Raw genomic sequence first — 14,925 nt, forward strand, 5'->3', positions numbered from 1 at the left:
CTGCTTCGGATTGTGTCTCCCTCTCTCTCTGCCCCTCCCCTGCTTGCACTCTGTCTCTCTCTCTCCTTCAAAGATAAATAAAGATTACAAAAAATGGAAAAAATGCTCCTGTACGTACACGTACATGCTGGCACACTAAGCCTCACGCTTAGGAGGCAAGAGCGACCTAAGAAAGTCAATTAATGTAACAACCACATTAAAAGGTGAAAGCAAAAATCTGCATGATTATTCCAATAGATGCAGAATGAACATTTCTTAAAATTCATTTCTGATAAAAAAATATTCTATCAAATTAGCAGCTCTCACCAGAACAAGGGCATTTCCTTGACCACATCAAGGGAAGATTCCCAACGCCTCAGGAATAAATAAACAGCAAACACACCCCAGGGAGCACATGGGAGCCGTGAGAGGATGAACAGAGAGGCCTTTCAGAACAGCTTCCTAAAACAACTAAAACTCAGGACGTTTTCTGGAACAAAAAACCCTGATTCTTCCAACCGCAGAGACCTGCTTTATAATCAGTACCTGATGTGACTCTTACAACCTCTCTAGGTGAGTTGCTAATATTATCCCCAACTTACAGATGAGGAAACGGAGGTACAGTGAGAATAAGAACATTAATTAACTAAGGTCTTCCAAATAGTAAATGGAAAGGCCAAGATTTAAAAAAAAAAAAAAACTCATGTGAAACACAATTTACATGTCAAAGACGCTAACTGAGCCTTAGGATGAGTTTCAGCCAGTTACGACCCCTGCAGTCACCTAGTCAAACCATGGAAAACTCTCGTTGCCCTGGGACCCCTTGGGCCCCATCCCAACCTCCTCCCGCCCCGGCCTCGGAAAGCCACCTCTGCTTGCTGTGGCTGCGGGCAAACTATCTGTCATGTTACACATACGCGGAACCAACTGGCAGGTACTCCTTTGTGTCTGGCTTTCGGTCAACACAGTTTTGAAACTCATCCAAAGCGCGCGCAGCAGAAGTTAGTTCCTTGCTATTGTCAGTCTTTTAAATGCTAGTCCCTGGGGGCTGTGATGCTGAGAACACTGAGAGCCTAGGGACCCGCTCCTTTTGGGAAGATGCGTTGGGCGGTGGCACAACACTGGTCACGCTGGTGCGGCTGTTTCTTGGGCCTGAGTTAACGTGCTACGCAAAGCGGCGGCATTAGGTAAAGAGGAGGAAGAATCTGTATCACGTGCTGTCCCTTTTTTATTACTTTCCGTGAAATCCTAGGTGCTGAACCCTTGCTACGCTAAGCCAGGCAGAGCTGGAGGGGCTGCAGCTCTGGTAAGAAGATTCTTCTCTGCCTTCTGCAGAGAGCGGGCTTGCCCATTCTTCAGGTCAAAGGCTGTATGAGGTGACAGCTAGCTGTCTCTGAGCTCTCTGTTAAAGAGGTGGCTTCACGGCGGTGGCCCTAGCAGGATGGCGACGAGAGCCCTTCTTCCATAACCGAGCCCCACCACCAAAGAAGATGGGACAAGGTGACTGGCAGCAAGTGTGCCAGCGGACTATTAAGTATGTGACCCCCCCCCACCCCAAGTCCATGTTCCAAACAGGGTCACACACATAACCATCCTTTCAGGGGTGGTGGGGAGGTGTAAAGCAGACAGCAGCTATATCTAAAGAGTTCTCAGGCTTAAAAATCATACCTAGATTTATGGGGAATTAGCCAGAAGCAAATAGGAAAAAAATTTTCAAAGAAGAAAAGTCCAAGCGTATCGTCAGTGACAATCCCTCAGGCACACCCAGGTGTCCGAACTCATGCCCTTGCCATACTTGCTCAGTGTCCGGCAAGCACAACCTTCAAGGCCCAGCTTGGATGGGATGAGGTCATGCAGAATGGTAAACCCAGAGAGCCATCCTGCAGCATAACTGGGGGACGCGGGGACCAGACAAGGTCGTCTCCCCCGAGCTCGGAGCAAGAGGCTGCCACACTGACCAACCACAAAAGCTCTTCTACAGACAAAGCAGCGAATTCTTGTCACTTCTGTCCAGCAAGATTTGACATTAGCTCAGACCACGTAAGCTAGCTATTTCTTCATTTTCTATTTTTATAGAGGGAAAATTTTAATTATCGTCACCCTGTACCTTCACCATCTTACACGGTGGGGGCGGGGGCTGCACCCTGGTCTTCATTTATGGATCGGCAGAATAGTAAGCGCCATGTTGCACTTGATAGGGAGGGTCGTCTGTGGCGGGGGGCCGACCCTCACCCCTACTTCCCGCGTCCCGTGAGGAGGGACCCCTGCTCGCCTAGCCCTCTGGCGTCCCACCACCAAGCACCCACGTCCTGGTAGAGCAGAGGCAAGTCCTGTGACTGGGGTGTGTGGGAGCAGGGAGCGACAGGCTCAGCCCACACACTTCCCCTCAAGCCAACCTGCTCCACGAAGCCTGTGTGCTCATCTCTGCTCACGGCTGGGCCAGGCCGGGGTGCTGGTACTGAGTGCGCTAAGTCTCTCCCTAATTCTGAGCTTCAGTTTGGGGACAGTTAAACAACTCTAAGCCATCTTCTCCAAGCCTCTCCTTCTTAGTAATGGAGGAAACATCTCAATCTCTTTTTGCCTTGTCCTATTTCTTCCTTGGTAAGAGTGGGAATATTTACTGTGCCTCCTAAAAGTCGACGTACGGGAGGAAAGGCGTGAACGGCCAGGCGTTGACTGTGCAGACGCTGTGAGCTGGTGGACTCGACATCCAAGCCGTTCCCCATCTGGCCTGCCCCCTTCCGCTGCCGAGAAGAGGAGCCTGGGTGAGCCGACGACCAGGCCTTTCTGCACCCTCAGGGGCCCGGGGACCAGCTGTGGCACCGAGGAGTGAGGTCGCACACACTACACTGCTGCTTCCACCTCCCTTATCTCTGCCTAGAGTGTGAGCCACGTGCAAGTGCAGCCCTCAGCACGGGAGCCGAGCAGGAGGGTGAGGACGCTGGGTCCCGGCTGCGTGCAGCCATCGGACCAGCCTGGGCTCACGCTTCTTTTCGCACGAGACAGAGAAATCCGTTGCTAAATAAGCCTGTTTTTGGCTTTCAGATCCTTGTCGGGGAATTCCTAAGTCAGGGCCCTAAGTGAAGTAGAGAGGAACTCTGTGGGTCTCAGGGTGGCCGTGGTCATGCAGAGGCCACGGAGCCTGCCATATGCAGCACTCAGCCCCTCTCGCCTAATGGACACCTGCAATCCCCACAAACTCTTGGTGGTTTTAACAACTGCTAAATACTCCCTCCTGCAGACACGCCCTCGCTTCCCCATCCCTCTGCTTATCCTGCAGGCTCCTCTGCCTCTAACAACCTCCTAGACACCGGGGTTCTGGAGGCTTCTGTCGGGGCTCTCTTCCATCCTCACCATGCATGTAACTGGGGCACTCCCATTCACCCTGACGACGTCTAGGACCCCCTGGATGCCGGTCATTTAAACACACGCTCCCGACACACAACGTGCACATCTCTCCCTGAGGACGACACCGTGAAGCAAGCACTGGGCTCCGCTATCCCCGGTGCCCCACTGTCCACCCTGCTGCCTAACCACCAGGCTGAAAGTATCATTAATTCCTGTCATTCACTTATTCCTACGTTCTGCCACTCACCAAAGGCTGTCGGTTCTCCCTCTTAAATAGATGTCAACTCCCTTTGCTCCCGACTCCACCCTGCGACCGCCCTCGTCCCAGCACTCGTCACCTCTCCCCTAGGTTCCAGGAGCCACTCTCCCCCTGTCTCGTCCTACCTGAATCACTCTTCACGCTGCAGCCAGAGCGGGCCCTGCAAACACGAAGTGGTATCGTGTCGTTTTCACATTTATAATCGTGCCATGATTCCCGGCAGGAAAAGGGGGAAAGGAATGCAGCATGCAAGTTTACAGACGGGGGAGGAGGTTTCTCTGAGGAAACGACATCTGATCAAAGACCCAAACAAATGCAACAAGTACATACCTGAGAATAACACTTATCGTGTATGCTTCTAAAGTATGTATTTTAAAATTATAACCTAATAATCATAAAGATTCTCATGCAACAAGCATTTTCAAAATACTTACTTCTAATAGATTTGTGCTCTTGTTTTCAGTTACAGATTGCAGGAGGTTGTGGCTCAGATGTATGATATTCTCAATGTAAGGTAGGCATTCTGACTGGTAATCGAGACTCGTAACACTGAAAATACCGATGCGTTTCTCAATGACCATATTAACAATGTGTTTCAGATAGTTTCTGAATTTGGCTAGTATAGCTTTAAACTGTGCTGCAGTTAATTCCTCCAGAGAAGACATCTTCACGTCCATGACTCTGGCCCTCTGTACCATGGAGCAGTACTTTATAAACTGGCAGCTGTAAGCACTAACCAGGCCCATGGAGTTACCAATAATGGTCAGAAGACTAGCAATCTGTAAATAACAATGTCAGAAAGTCAGAATGTTAAGAGTAAAAAACGTGTGCTCTAATGGGCTAATAGTTCTGTTAAAATATTTAAAATCATAGCTTTATGTGGAGTTCATTTTGTCAGGAACTAAAGAGAACTATGTTGGAAATGTAAGACTTAGGGAAATTAAGATGGCCTTTTAAATATTTGGTGTTTATGAAAAGGCTTACCAGGCCATTTATCTTTATAATCAGCATGCTATTTTGAGCCATGGACTAGAAACACCAATCATTTATTCCCTCACTTGACATCCCGCTTTAGTACAGATGCTCTGTGCGCAGCCCTGCACAGGGCACTTCTATGGACTGTGTGACCTTACCCGAGACACAGCTATCGGACGAGGAATCACTTGACCCAAGTGAAGACAATTAGAGTCTCCTGTAAGTCGACACAAAAATACCCAGCTAGATGGTAAGGGGAGAGTAGGGGCCAACACAGGTCAATAGATTGCAAGTCAGTATCATGCAGGAACCATAAAAGAGAAAGCTCATTTTCAGAGGGGAAATTGGAAAAAACAAACAATAAGAAATGAGCTGAAAGCACATGAGCAGGACAGATGGAGGGAGAAGGTAGAAGTGACACTTCAACTGTCCTAAGTTAGGGTCCTCAAGTTTTCAAGAAATCCCTTTAGTCTGAGGACCGGCTGAGTCTCCCTAAGACAAGTCGTTTGTAGACTCACTTGGTCTTGGTAAGTAGGATCCATTTCAAAAAGGATCTGACAATCTGGCCACCTGCTTGTTTTCTTAGAGGCAATTCCACTTCCGGTCTTATTAGGTAAATTCACAATTAAGACCGACTCAGTAAAGACAGACAGGCGAGGATCTTGGCAAAGAGGAATAATCTTGGCTAAAATACATAATTCAAAAGTTAACATTTTCAGATGTCCCACTGAGAGCAACACCTTAAATTATCCATGACATCCACAACCACTGTAAACTGAGGCTAATGTATTCTGAGGGCTGGAGAGTATTCTATACCAATAAATGGAAGTTCAGGGGCACCTGGGTGGCTCAGTTGGTTAAGCGTCCGACTTCGGCTCAAGTCATGATCTCACAGTTCATGGGTTTAGCCCTGAGTTGGGCTCTGTGCTGACAGCTCAGAGCCTGGAGCCTGCTTCAGATTCTGTGTCTCCCTCTCTCTCTGCCCCTCCCCCGCTCATGCTCTGTTTCTATCTCAATAATAAAATAAACATAAAAAAAATAAATGGAAGTTCAGACAGTGTAAAAGTTTGGATTTAATATTAGGGAAACAGCAGAACCACTCACAAGTACTGGGTGGTGGTGGGACGAGGCATAATTAAATAGAAGCTGAGAAAAATCATGAAGAAATAGTTGGAATGTCCGTGCTACATGATGCCTTGTAGAGAGGATCAGACCAGCACAGCAAGGTGACGAACGGGGGACAAAGCCTCACCACCAGTATGTGCAGAGACTAGCTGAGAAACTGGATGTCCGTGGGCAAAAACCAACCAACCAACCAACACAAATCAAAACATCGACCTACACATCACAAACTATGCAAAGATTAACTCGAGATGAGTCATATGCCTAAATATAAAGCACAACGTTATTAATATTCTAAGAGAAAATACAGGAAACATCTGTATGACTGAGTTAGAGAGCTTGCAGGTAACAAAACATAATCCAGAATAGAAAAAAACTGGTGAGCCATACTTTATCAGAGTTCAGAGGTTCGCTCTGTGACAAAGAATGAAAAGATGAGTACAGGCTGGGGGAAAATGTTTTCAGATCTTGTATCTCAGAAAAGACGTGTATCCAGGCAGGATGCGTATAAAGAGTGCTCACAACTTGACAATAAGGAAACAAACATCCTAATAACAACTAGCAAAAGATCTAAAGATCTGACCACAAAAAATGTACCTAAGCATATGTATATAAGCACATGAAAAGATGAACCATGTTAGTTGTTTGGGAAACAAATCACAACCACAGTGAGGCACCACCATATACCTATCAGAACAGCTACACTGTTTTTTAATCTGACAGTACCAATTGGTGACAAGGATACAGAGTGACTGGAACTCTATACATTACTGGCAGAAGTCAGAATAATAGCTCCACTTTACCCTCTCCTACAATGAAACACGCACCTACCAGGGGACCCAGCAAGCCCACCCCCGGTTATCAGATCAAGAAAAAAGAAATCTTACATTCATCCAAAAATCTGTGTACGAATGTTCATAGCAACTTTATTCATAACTGCCCCAAACTGGAAATGAGCCAGACTTGAGTGCAGAGAGAAACCGTGGGACGCCCGGATGGTAGAATACAACTCGGCGATGAAGAGGAGTGAGCCTGCCATCTCATGCGGCAAGACGGATGCATCTGAAATCCATCTTTCCAGGTGAAAAAAGCCAGACCCAAAAGGCTACCTCCCTATCCACTTTTATGGCCTTCTGGAAAAGGCAGAGCTGTAAAGACAGAAAACAGATCTGAGGCTGCAGGGACAGGAGGGACAAAGGGGCAGGACCGGGGAGCGCGGGCATGACGGAGCGGCGCTCTACGGACCTCAGAGGGTGGACACGCAATTGTCAAAACCATAACCCGCATACCGCACAGGGTGGTGTGACAAGTCTTAAGAAACCAAGCAGGATGCCGGGAGAACTCCACAAGGAATACGGACGGTGACAAAGTAGCCTGCTGTCTTAGTGGTGACCCAAGCGGGTAACAAAGGGACTCTGGAGAGCAGCGTTGTAACTGAAAACTCCAGGACAGATGGGAAAGGAACGGCCCACGAACCCTGTGCTCTGGTTGATCCATCTGCGTCTCATACAGGTATGGAGGAGGGGTGTGGACATTGCTTTACCTGCATAACAGACTAACTACACTGTTACTTTCCACTGACAGGCCTCTGAGCAGCCCCGCTCCTGCAACGAGCCGGTTTCGGGGCTGCCACTGAGGAAACACGGGAGCCCCCTGTGCCCACAGATGCTACAGGGCTCACAACAAAGACCACAGGGTCCATGTGGAAAGAACTAGGCTTCGAAAACACGGCCACACAATCTGGGCAACAAGTTAAGTAATGGTAATATTGTCTTTGTGCTCCCAGGCTAACACAGGTATCAGTGAGCCTCAGAAATCCCTGGGGGAAAAGTTATGTAATTAAAACAGTATAGTGCCGGCACACGAGTTACAGATACATCAAGCCTACATAGTCCAAGAATAAAATAAAGAAAAGAAAAGAAAAGAAAGGAAAGGAAAATAACATAAAATAAAATAGAATAAAATAAAATAAAATATCAAAGTGCCATTTCAAGTCAGTGAGGGTGACGAATGGATTATTCAATGACGGATACTGGAAGAGACACATCATGAGTCATCTGGGAAAAAACTACAAGTTGGTGTACGCAAATGAAGCTTAAAGCAATTGAAAGCTTAAACATAAAAATGAAATCTTAAGAGAATTAGAAGGCAAGGAGGAGAGTGCTTTTGGTAACATGTGATCAGTGGGCAAAGCCTCTCTCTGATACCACGCCCTGAAGCCTTCTTTAAAAGGCTCTACAAATGTTATACTTTAAAAACAATGTTCTGCATGGGAAAAAATATCACCATAAAGTCAGCCAGATGACGCAGTTTTCTTAAGACTCATATTAGAGATGAAGAGTTCATTTTCCTAACCCAGAATGACAAATCAGTACGAGAAAGACTTCTGCCCACCAGCATCGCTCCCGTGTACTTACTCTGAGAAGGACCCACGGAAGCCACAGGCCATGTGCCAGATGCTACCTGCATGACTGTGTGCAGGAATGAACACGGGTAATTGTGCATGCGTGGTTACATGTACTACAGCATGTTAGTGCGAGGGAGTATTACCGGCTGTCTAAGTGACAATTATGAGAGCGTATGCAACAATGAGGAAAATGCCTCCCACAGGATGCCAGGTGATCATAAAATGTTTCATTACAGTTTTTTTTAATGTTTATTTATTTTTGAGAAAGAGAGATTGTGTGAGCCAGGGAGGGGTGGGGGGTGGGGGGAAGGAGAGAAGCAGGCTCTGAGCCATCAAGGCAATCCACTAGATCATGACCTGAGCTGAGATCAAGAGTCACATGCTTAACTGACTAAGCCCCTCAGGCGCCCTGATTATAAACCGTTTTAAATATGAGTTTCACTCCTGTATGCTTATGAAGGTAAAAATGCAAAATGAAAACACATACTTGTTATATGCATGTAGTTGAAAAGATGGGGTGGTTTAAATGTTTTTTTTTTCTCAAGTTTGTGTGCACACAAATGCACACACGTATACATACATATATAAACATCTGTGTAGGTCAGTGAGTCCACATTTACGTAAATTTACGTAAATAAATAACTGAATAAATAAAGAAATGGATCCGCTAAGGTGGTGAGATCCACTTCAATAAAGGCTAAAATTAGGGGGCAAAATTTTCAGAAGAAAGAAAGACACTTGACAATCTCAAAATATCAAATATCCCTCCCCAGACTGATTAATAACAAAGAGAAATATAAACTTTCCAAGAGTTGCCATGGGTCCTGCGTTTTAAGATCTTTTACGATGCAGACTGAGGAGAAGGGACACATTCACTGGTCAGGCTACTAATGCCTGTGCAGGTGCAGACTGGACACACAGGACTAAGAAGGGCTGATCAAAATCGGTTTCAGATGGAAACAGTATCTTTGCTATGCTAATAAGATATGGCTTGATCAAGTCTCATAAAATTCTGTAGTATATACTGAAAAAATCCAAACCTTACGCTATTTTTCTAATTCCCGTCTTTTATGCACTCTAAGGTTATGTGTAGAGGTCACACATCCTCAAATAATCCCAAATTCACACTACTTGGTCCCAAAGATGCACATTTCTGATCCCCTGATAGACGGAAATGTGTGCCACCCTGCGGGGTGTGAATACCAGATACCTACACCTGGGAGAATATTCCCAAAGACTGTATCTAGCCACACTTTTAAAATACTTACTTATACGTTTTTCAATGTCAGACACCATTTTTTGAATTTTTATTGAAAAGTCTAATCTGTTGGGAGCTATGAAGAGGTATGTAGCAAATTCTGAAAATCTGAGAAAATAAAAGCATATTTCAGAAAAATGCAGTAACCACCACAGATGACAATTACTTGTAATATCAAAAAAGTCTACTACTTACTCATACATGTATTTATTCTCGAACTTGGTCCCGATTTCTACATCTACAAGAGTCCATTGAGAAAGAGAGGGAATGAAACACTGATTCGTGTGTAAACCAGCTAAGTGACCACTTGCCACGTGGCAGTGCTTCCCAGACACCCAAGAATACACGGGAGGGTCACCTGAGGGGTAGCATTCCAGCAGGTCACCCGCCGCAGCCCCAGACTGTGAGGAACAAGGGCCGAGCTGCGGTCCGAGGGTCTGGGTTTTCAACAAGCACGCAGGGGTGCTCACCGCCAGGAAGGGGGTCATCAGGCCCCAGGACTGAGAATGGTGTGCACGAGAGACCAAAATGAGTAATGGTGTTATCGCTTACACACACCACCGACGGTCTAAGCTTATGCTCACTTAATGCTCTCTTAACATTTATATCACTAAGAGATAATATTATTGCTTAATATTTATTATCACTAGTCACCAATAATAAACTACTAAAATGTTCTCACATTTGCTCTGTTTCGGCTATTAGGATATCTCCCTTCATCCTTAATAGCCTCATTCATCTTACCTGAAAGAATTTCTTCAAGGCTGTAACAAACGTTTTCTGGTTTTTTCATTACTGGCATTTCTTCATTCGACTGTTTTATGACAAAACTGACTTCGTTTTTGGACGCCTCTTCTTCACACACCCCAGATTCTTCAGAGCCCTTGTCGGACTTATGCGAGTTCTCTGTGGAAGTTTCTGAAGAGTCACTTTCTCCAGGAGCACTCAAGTGTAGAGTCACTTCAAATATCGGGGCATATATTTTTCTCAACTCCTTCTCCGCTTTCATACGACTCAAAATCTAATTAAAAGATGTTAGAGTGACAGTAACAATAGATAACACGAAGAATATTCCTTTCAACTTAGGATAATATAGACCTAAACATTAAATGATAAATAATAACTTTGGTGCAAGTGAATAATGCCAGGTCACCAAGTCACTGATATTTGCAAGTTAAAATAAGGTAATATAAAATACATGGCACAATATAATGGAATAGATCCCCCGAAAGACTGTGGTATAAATTAATGCCAGAGTGGCTACATATTACTCATTTGGGAGCTTGTTAAAAATACAAATTCTTGGGCCCTATTTCCAGAGATTATGAGTTAAAATGTTTGTAGCAGGGCCAAAGAATCTTTTGGTAATTGAGTATAATTAACATACAATGGTATGTTAGTTTCAGGTGTCCAAAACATTGATTAAACAATTTTATACAAGAATTTGAACCATTTAAAAGCTTCACGGGTGAGTCTACTGGGTCCTCAGGCTTGGGAATTACAAATCAGAAATCGACTTCAGAACCACTGGTGCAGGTCTCATTTCTTTATCGGAGTACACACACCCTAGTACAGGCACCCATCACTACGGAGAATATACACACCTCAGTGTATATAGTAGTCCCTATGGAGTAGTATCTTAGTACAAGCACCCATTCCTACTAGAGTATACATACTCTAATACAAGCAACTGTCTCTGTTGGAATATCCACACCTTAGTACAGGCACCCACCCCTACTAAGAATATACACACTCTAGTACAAGCACTGTCCTTACGGAGAATATACACACACTAGTACAGGCACCTATCTGTACTGAAGTATACACATCCTAGTACAGGCACCAGTCCCTATGAAGAATATACACACCCTACTACAGGCACCCACCCCTACTCAGAATATACACACTCTAGTACAAGCACTGTCCTTACAGAGAATATACACACCCTAGTACAGGCACCTGTCCCTATGGAGAATATACACACCCAAGTACAGGCACCCATCCTTATGGAGAATATACACACACTAGTACAGGCACCTGTCCCTATGCAGAATATACACACCCTAGTACAGGCACCCATCCTTATGGAGAATATACACACACTAGTACAGGCACCTGTCCCTATGCAGAATATACACACCCTAGTACAGGCACCCATCCTTATGGAGAATATACACACACTAGCACAGGCATCCATCCCTATGGAGAATATACACACCCTAGTACAGGCACCAGTCCCTACTGAAGTATACACATCCTAGTACAGGCACCCATCCTTAATGAGAAACAGCCAGACTACTTCACGGATAAATATCTTTCTCAACAATGTATTTGCTCGTAGGCAGGTATTCTCAACTAAGGTATCCACCCCTCTTCCCTACAGGTGACCCACTGTTCTTGAGGCATCCAGGATTTCTCAGTCACCTGTCAGAACCTCAACCACCAGACAACAAATAAAAGCAGCTGACACTATAAACAAACATTAGCACCCTATTCAGCTGCTGGGCCAGAGCCTGAGCTGATGCTGAAGGTGATACACAATCTTTAGAAGTTCTAACAAATAAATACGGGAGTTTCTGTGGGATGATGAAACACTGCTGTCAAATGGATAGGGTGACACTGCACAACACCGTGAGTGTGGTCATGCCACTGAATTTCATGTGTAAAAGTATGGTTAAAATGGTAAATTCCATTTTATGTATGTTTTATCATAATAAAGTTCACAATTTCAAGCAAACATATAATGTGTTGTATAGCTTCCTCTGGAAAACAACCTCTAATCCTAGTAACAAAGGGACCTTAAACCCTACACCCTATTATTATCGTATAAATATTCTGTCATAGAATCATTCTTGAAATACATATGGTATCCTTACTACTTACTATAGTGTACTTGTATGTATATTAACTATACTTACGTATACCTGATACCACATACTCCTAGAATACCATCTGACACAATTCCTATTGGATGAGTACTTATCATGTCCTAAACACTACAGTTAACAAGTTGCCTTTGCCTCATCTTCACAGTAACCTAGAGAGAAATTATTACTCTTATTGTGCACAAAAAAGCTGTTAATTTGTTAAAGGCTGTATTGGCTGAGGTCATGGGTCTGTGACTCAAGAGCCCATGTTAACATATGAAGCAGAGCTTGAATATCTTTTTGTGATGAAATTCTTGGTTATTATTTTTTGGGTCAACAAGAACGGACCAGAAAATGGCTCAATTTCCTCCAGATTGTACATTACAGGAGGGGAACAGCTGAAACACCAAAACCCAGCTATATTCGACAGTATGCAATGGAAGCGGGGGCCTCCCCGCCTTGGCCCCAGGTTCTCTCTTGAGTGTGAAATCCAGATTTCCAATATCTTAATAGAAATATTTTCATCTGCTTACCCACGGGTACCCCTGACTCAACACATCCCAAAGTAAAAAAATTATGCATCATTTCTTGAACTGGATCTTAGCACAAACTCAAGAAGTCGACACCACAACTTTAACACAGGCAAAAGTAGGAGTGAACCAATGTCAAATACTAGATGGCAGAGTGGGCTGTGGGGCATAAGCGGAACCAGGGATGGAGAGGAGTTATGTCAGGATCGCAAGGCTGCCTACACCAAATTCAATCATGAGCAAACTGGAAAATCAGAATCAGTGTTGAATTAAAAAAAAATATCAAAATTAAGACTTTCTTATGAAAGATCTATACCTAACGTTAACAGAAAGGGACAAAGTTAAGAGGTAGTATTTACAAAATCTAAAGTCAACAAAGAATCAGTATCTATAATATACAATGAAGTCCAAAAACTCAGTAATAAATCCAATAAAAAAAAATATTCAAAAAGTATCGATATGCATTTCAAAGAGGGACAAGTAGTTAGTACGAATGGGGAACCTCACTGGTGAAGAAAGAGGTAGAAACAGTGAGATGTCACTTACACATTACACTGGCAAGAATTGAAAAGTCCACAGGATACACAGTAAGAGGCTGCTTATCACAGTCTTGCTAGTGTAACAGACACCTGGAAGTAGCAGAGTGGCTATAAAATGGACAGAAAACGTGATGCGTGGGAGCGCCGCACAGTCAGGAACAGAGAGACCTATGTTGGCGTGGGTTTCTGTGTGTGTATATTGTCACAGCCTGGGTTCCCTGGGCAGCCAGCCTGAGACAGGCCGGAGATTACTGAGGAACACGCCTGTGGTCAAGTGCGGGAGGGAGAGAAAGGAAGCAGGTGGGTGGAGGGAAAGTCAAGCTGTGATACAGGCGGATGGATGGGCCCAGCCAGGCCGCGGGGGCTCTGGTGCTTCAATGGCCCCGCAGAGTTGTCCAGAGAGGGACTAAGATGCTGTGCCTTTCTACCCTGTGACAAATGTCCGAGGCATGTGGGCCACCCCAAAAAGGGCACGACCTTGAACGAGGGGGCTGCACTTGAAGCAGTCTCTGAAAAAGCGGACAGCTAAGGGCTATGTGCTGACAACAGCCCCAGCAGCTGGGCAACACGTCCCACAGTGTGGGGATTCGTGGAACGATCCCATGAGATCGGGGCCCACATCCGCCAGGACGAGAGCCGGGTCTTGCCAACGTAGTGCTGAGTGAGAAAACGCACAGGGGCAGCGCAGCCCCACGACGCCATGGAAACTCGGCGCGTGTGTGTCCCGTCAACCGGTAACACGTTACAAAACAATCCACTGTGAACTATGGAGGGGGGATGGAATACCTTCCCGTGAGTCCTCACGAGGGACTCATCCATACAGATGGGGAAAAGGGAGAAAAGTAGAGCCAACAGGCGACCTTGAGAGAACTGATGAAAACAGTGTGCCATGAACTAGAAGGCTGATCAACGCAACATATCTGATCTCCTCAAAAATACACTAAAAGACGCAAGATGGCGGAGAAGTAGGGAGCTCTGTGCATTTCACTCGCCCCCATCTCTCAAACAGAGAAGGCCTGAAGCCGGAGGACACTGAACCGCAGGAGTTTGGGAAGAAAAGAACAGAGTCCACTAAGAAGACAGCCTCATAAGTGTGTTGAGTCCAAACTGGGGAAGATAAAAACGGGCCGGGACCGGAGACAACGGATGGAGGTAAGGGAACCCCCTTCATGGGGAGCCGTGGAGGGTCGAGGGGAAGAGAAAGAGTGGCTGAAACTGCTCATAGAACTGTCCCTGGAGAAGAGAAAAACCTCCGCTGGGGGTGGAGAAGATCCTGTTTCTAGCTGTGGCGCTGACTCTGAGCTGGGTCCCCCGGTCCCAGGCGGCGCCAGGAAAACTGTGCTGCTGCGCTCCCAGCTCGATCCCGGCTAGGTTATATTTCGGGCAGTTTCAATGGGGCGCACGGACTAAGACCTGGAAACAAGGTTGTGCTTGGGACATAGAACATGGCCCACCTTGGCTACGCCTGCGGCACAGGGAGATGGGACCCAAAAGAGTGATTTGCAGCGCTTGGTTCGAGAGGGACTGGGGCACCGCCATTTCTCTCCCCACAACCACCAAGGCGGGACCTTGGTCTCTCTGCCTGGTCATTGTCCAATTTTTCTCCCCGCCCCTGTCATTTTCTTGTATATCCTCTTCCAT

At 45.6% G+C, this 14,925-nt stretch overlaps 1 protein-coding gene across 1 annotated transcript in view; it reads right to left on the bottom strand.

The window, feature by feature from the left end:
• The window catches only part of DNAH14 (dynein axonemal heavy chain 14), a 293,744-nt gene that overhangs the window by 220,668 nt on the left and 58,151 nt on the right, over nucleotides 1-14,925 (bottom strand). Inside the window, exons 12-16 of the mRNA XM_077779923.1 lie at nucleotides 10,093-10,369; nucleotides 9,544-9,586; nucleotides 9,359-9,456; nucleotides 5,080-5,246; nucleotides 4,021-4,365 (exon numbers count right to left, since the gene is read on the bottom strand). Coding sequence (XP_077636049.1) covers nucleotides 4,021-4,365; nucleotides 5,080-5,246; nucleotides 9,359-9,456; nucleotides 9,544-9,586; nucleotides 10,093-10,369 — 930 coding nt within the window. The remainder of the gene's footprint in view (nucleotides 1-4,020; nucleotides 4,366-5,079; nucleotides 5,247-9,358; nucleotides 9,457-9,543; nucleotides 9,587-10,092; nucleotides 10,370-14,925) is intronic.

The sequence above is a fragment of the Crocuta crocuta genome, unplaced genomic scaffold, assembly GCF_008692635.1.
Source record: "Crocuta crocuta isolate KB4526 unplaced genomic scaffold, BGI_CrCroc_1.0 scaffold322, whole genome shotgun sequence".
Classification (NCBI taxonomy): Eukaryota; Metazoa; Chordata; class Mammalia; order Carnivora; family Hyaenidae; genus Crocuta; species Crocuta crocuta.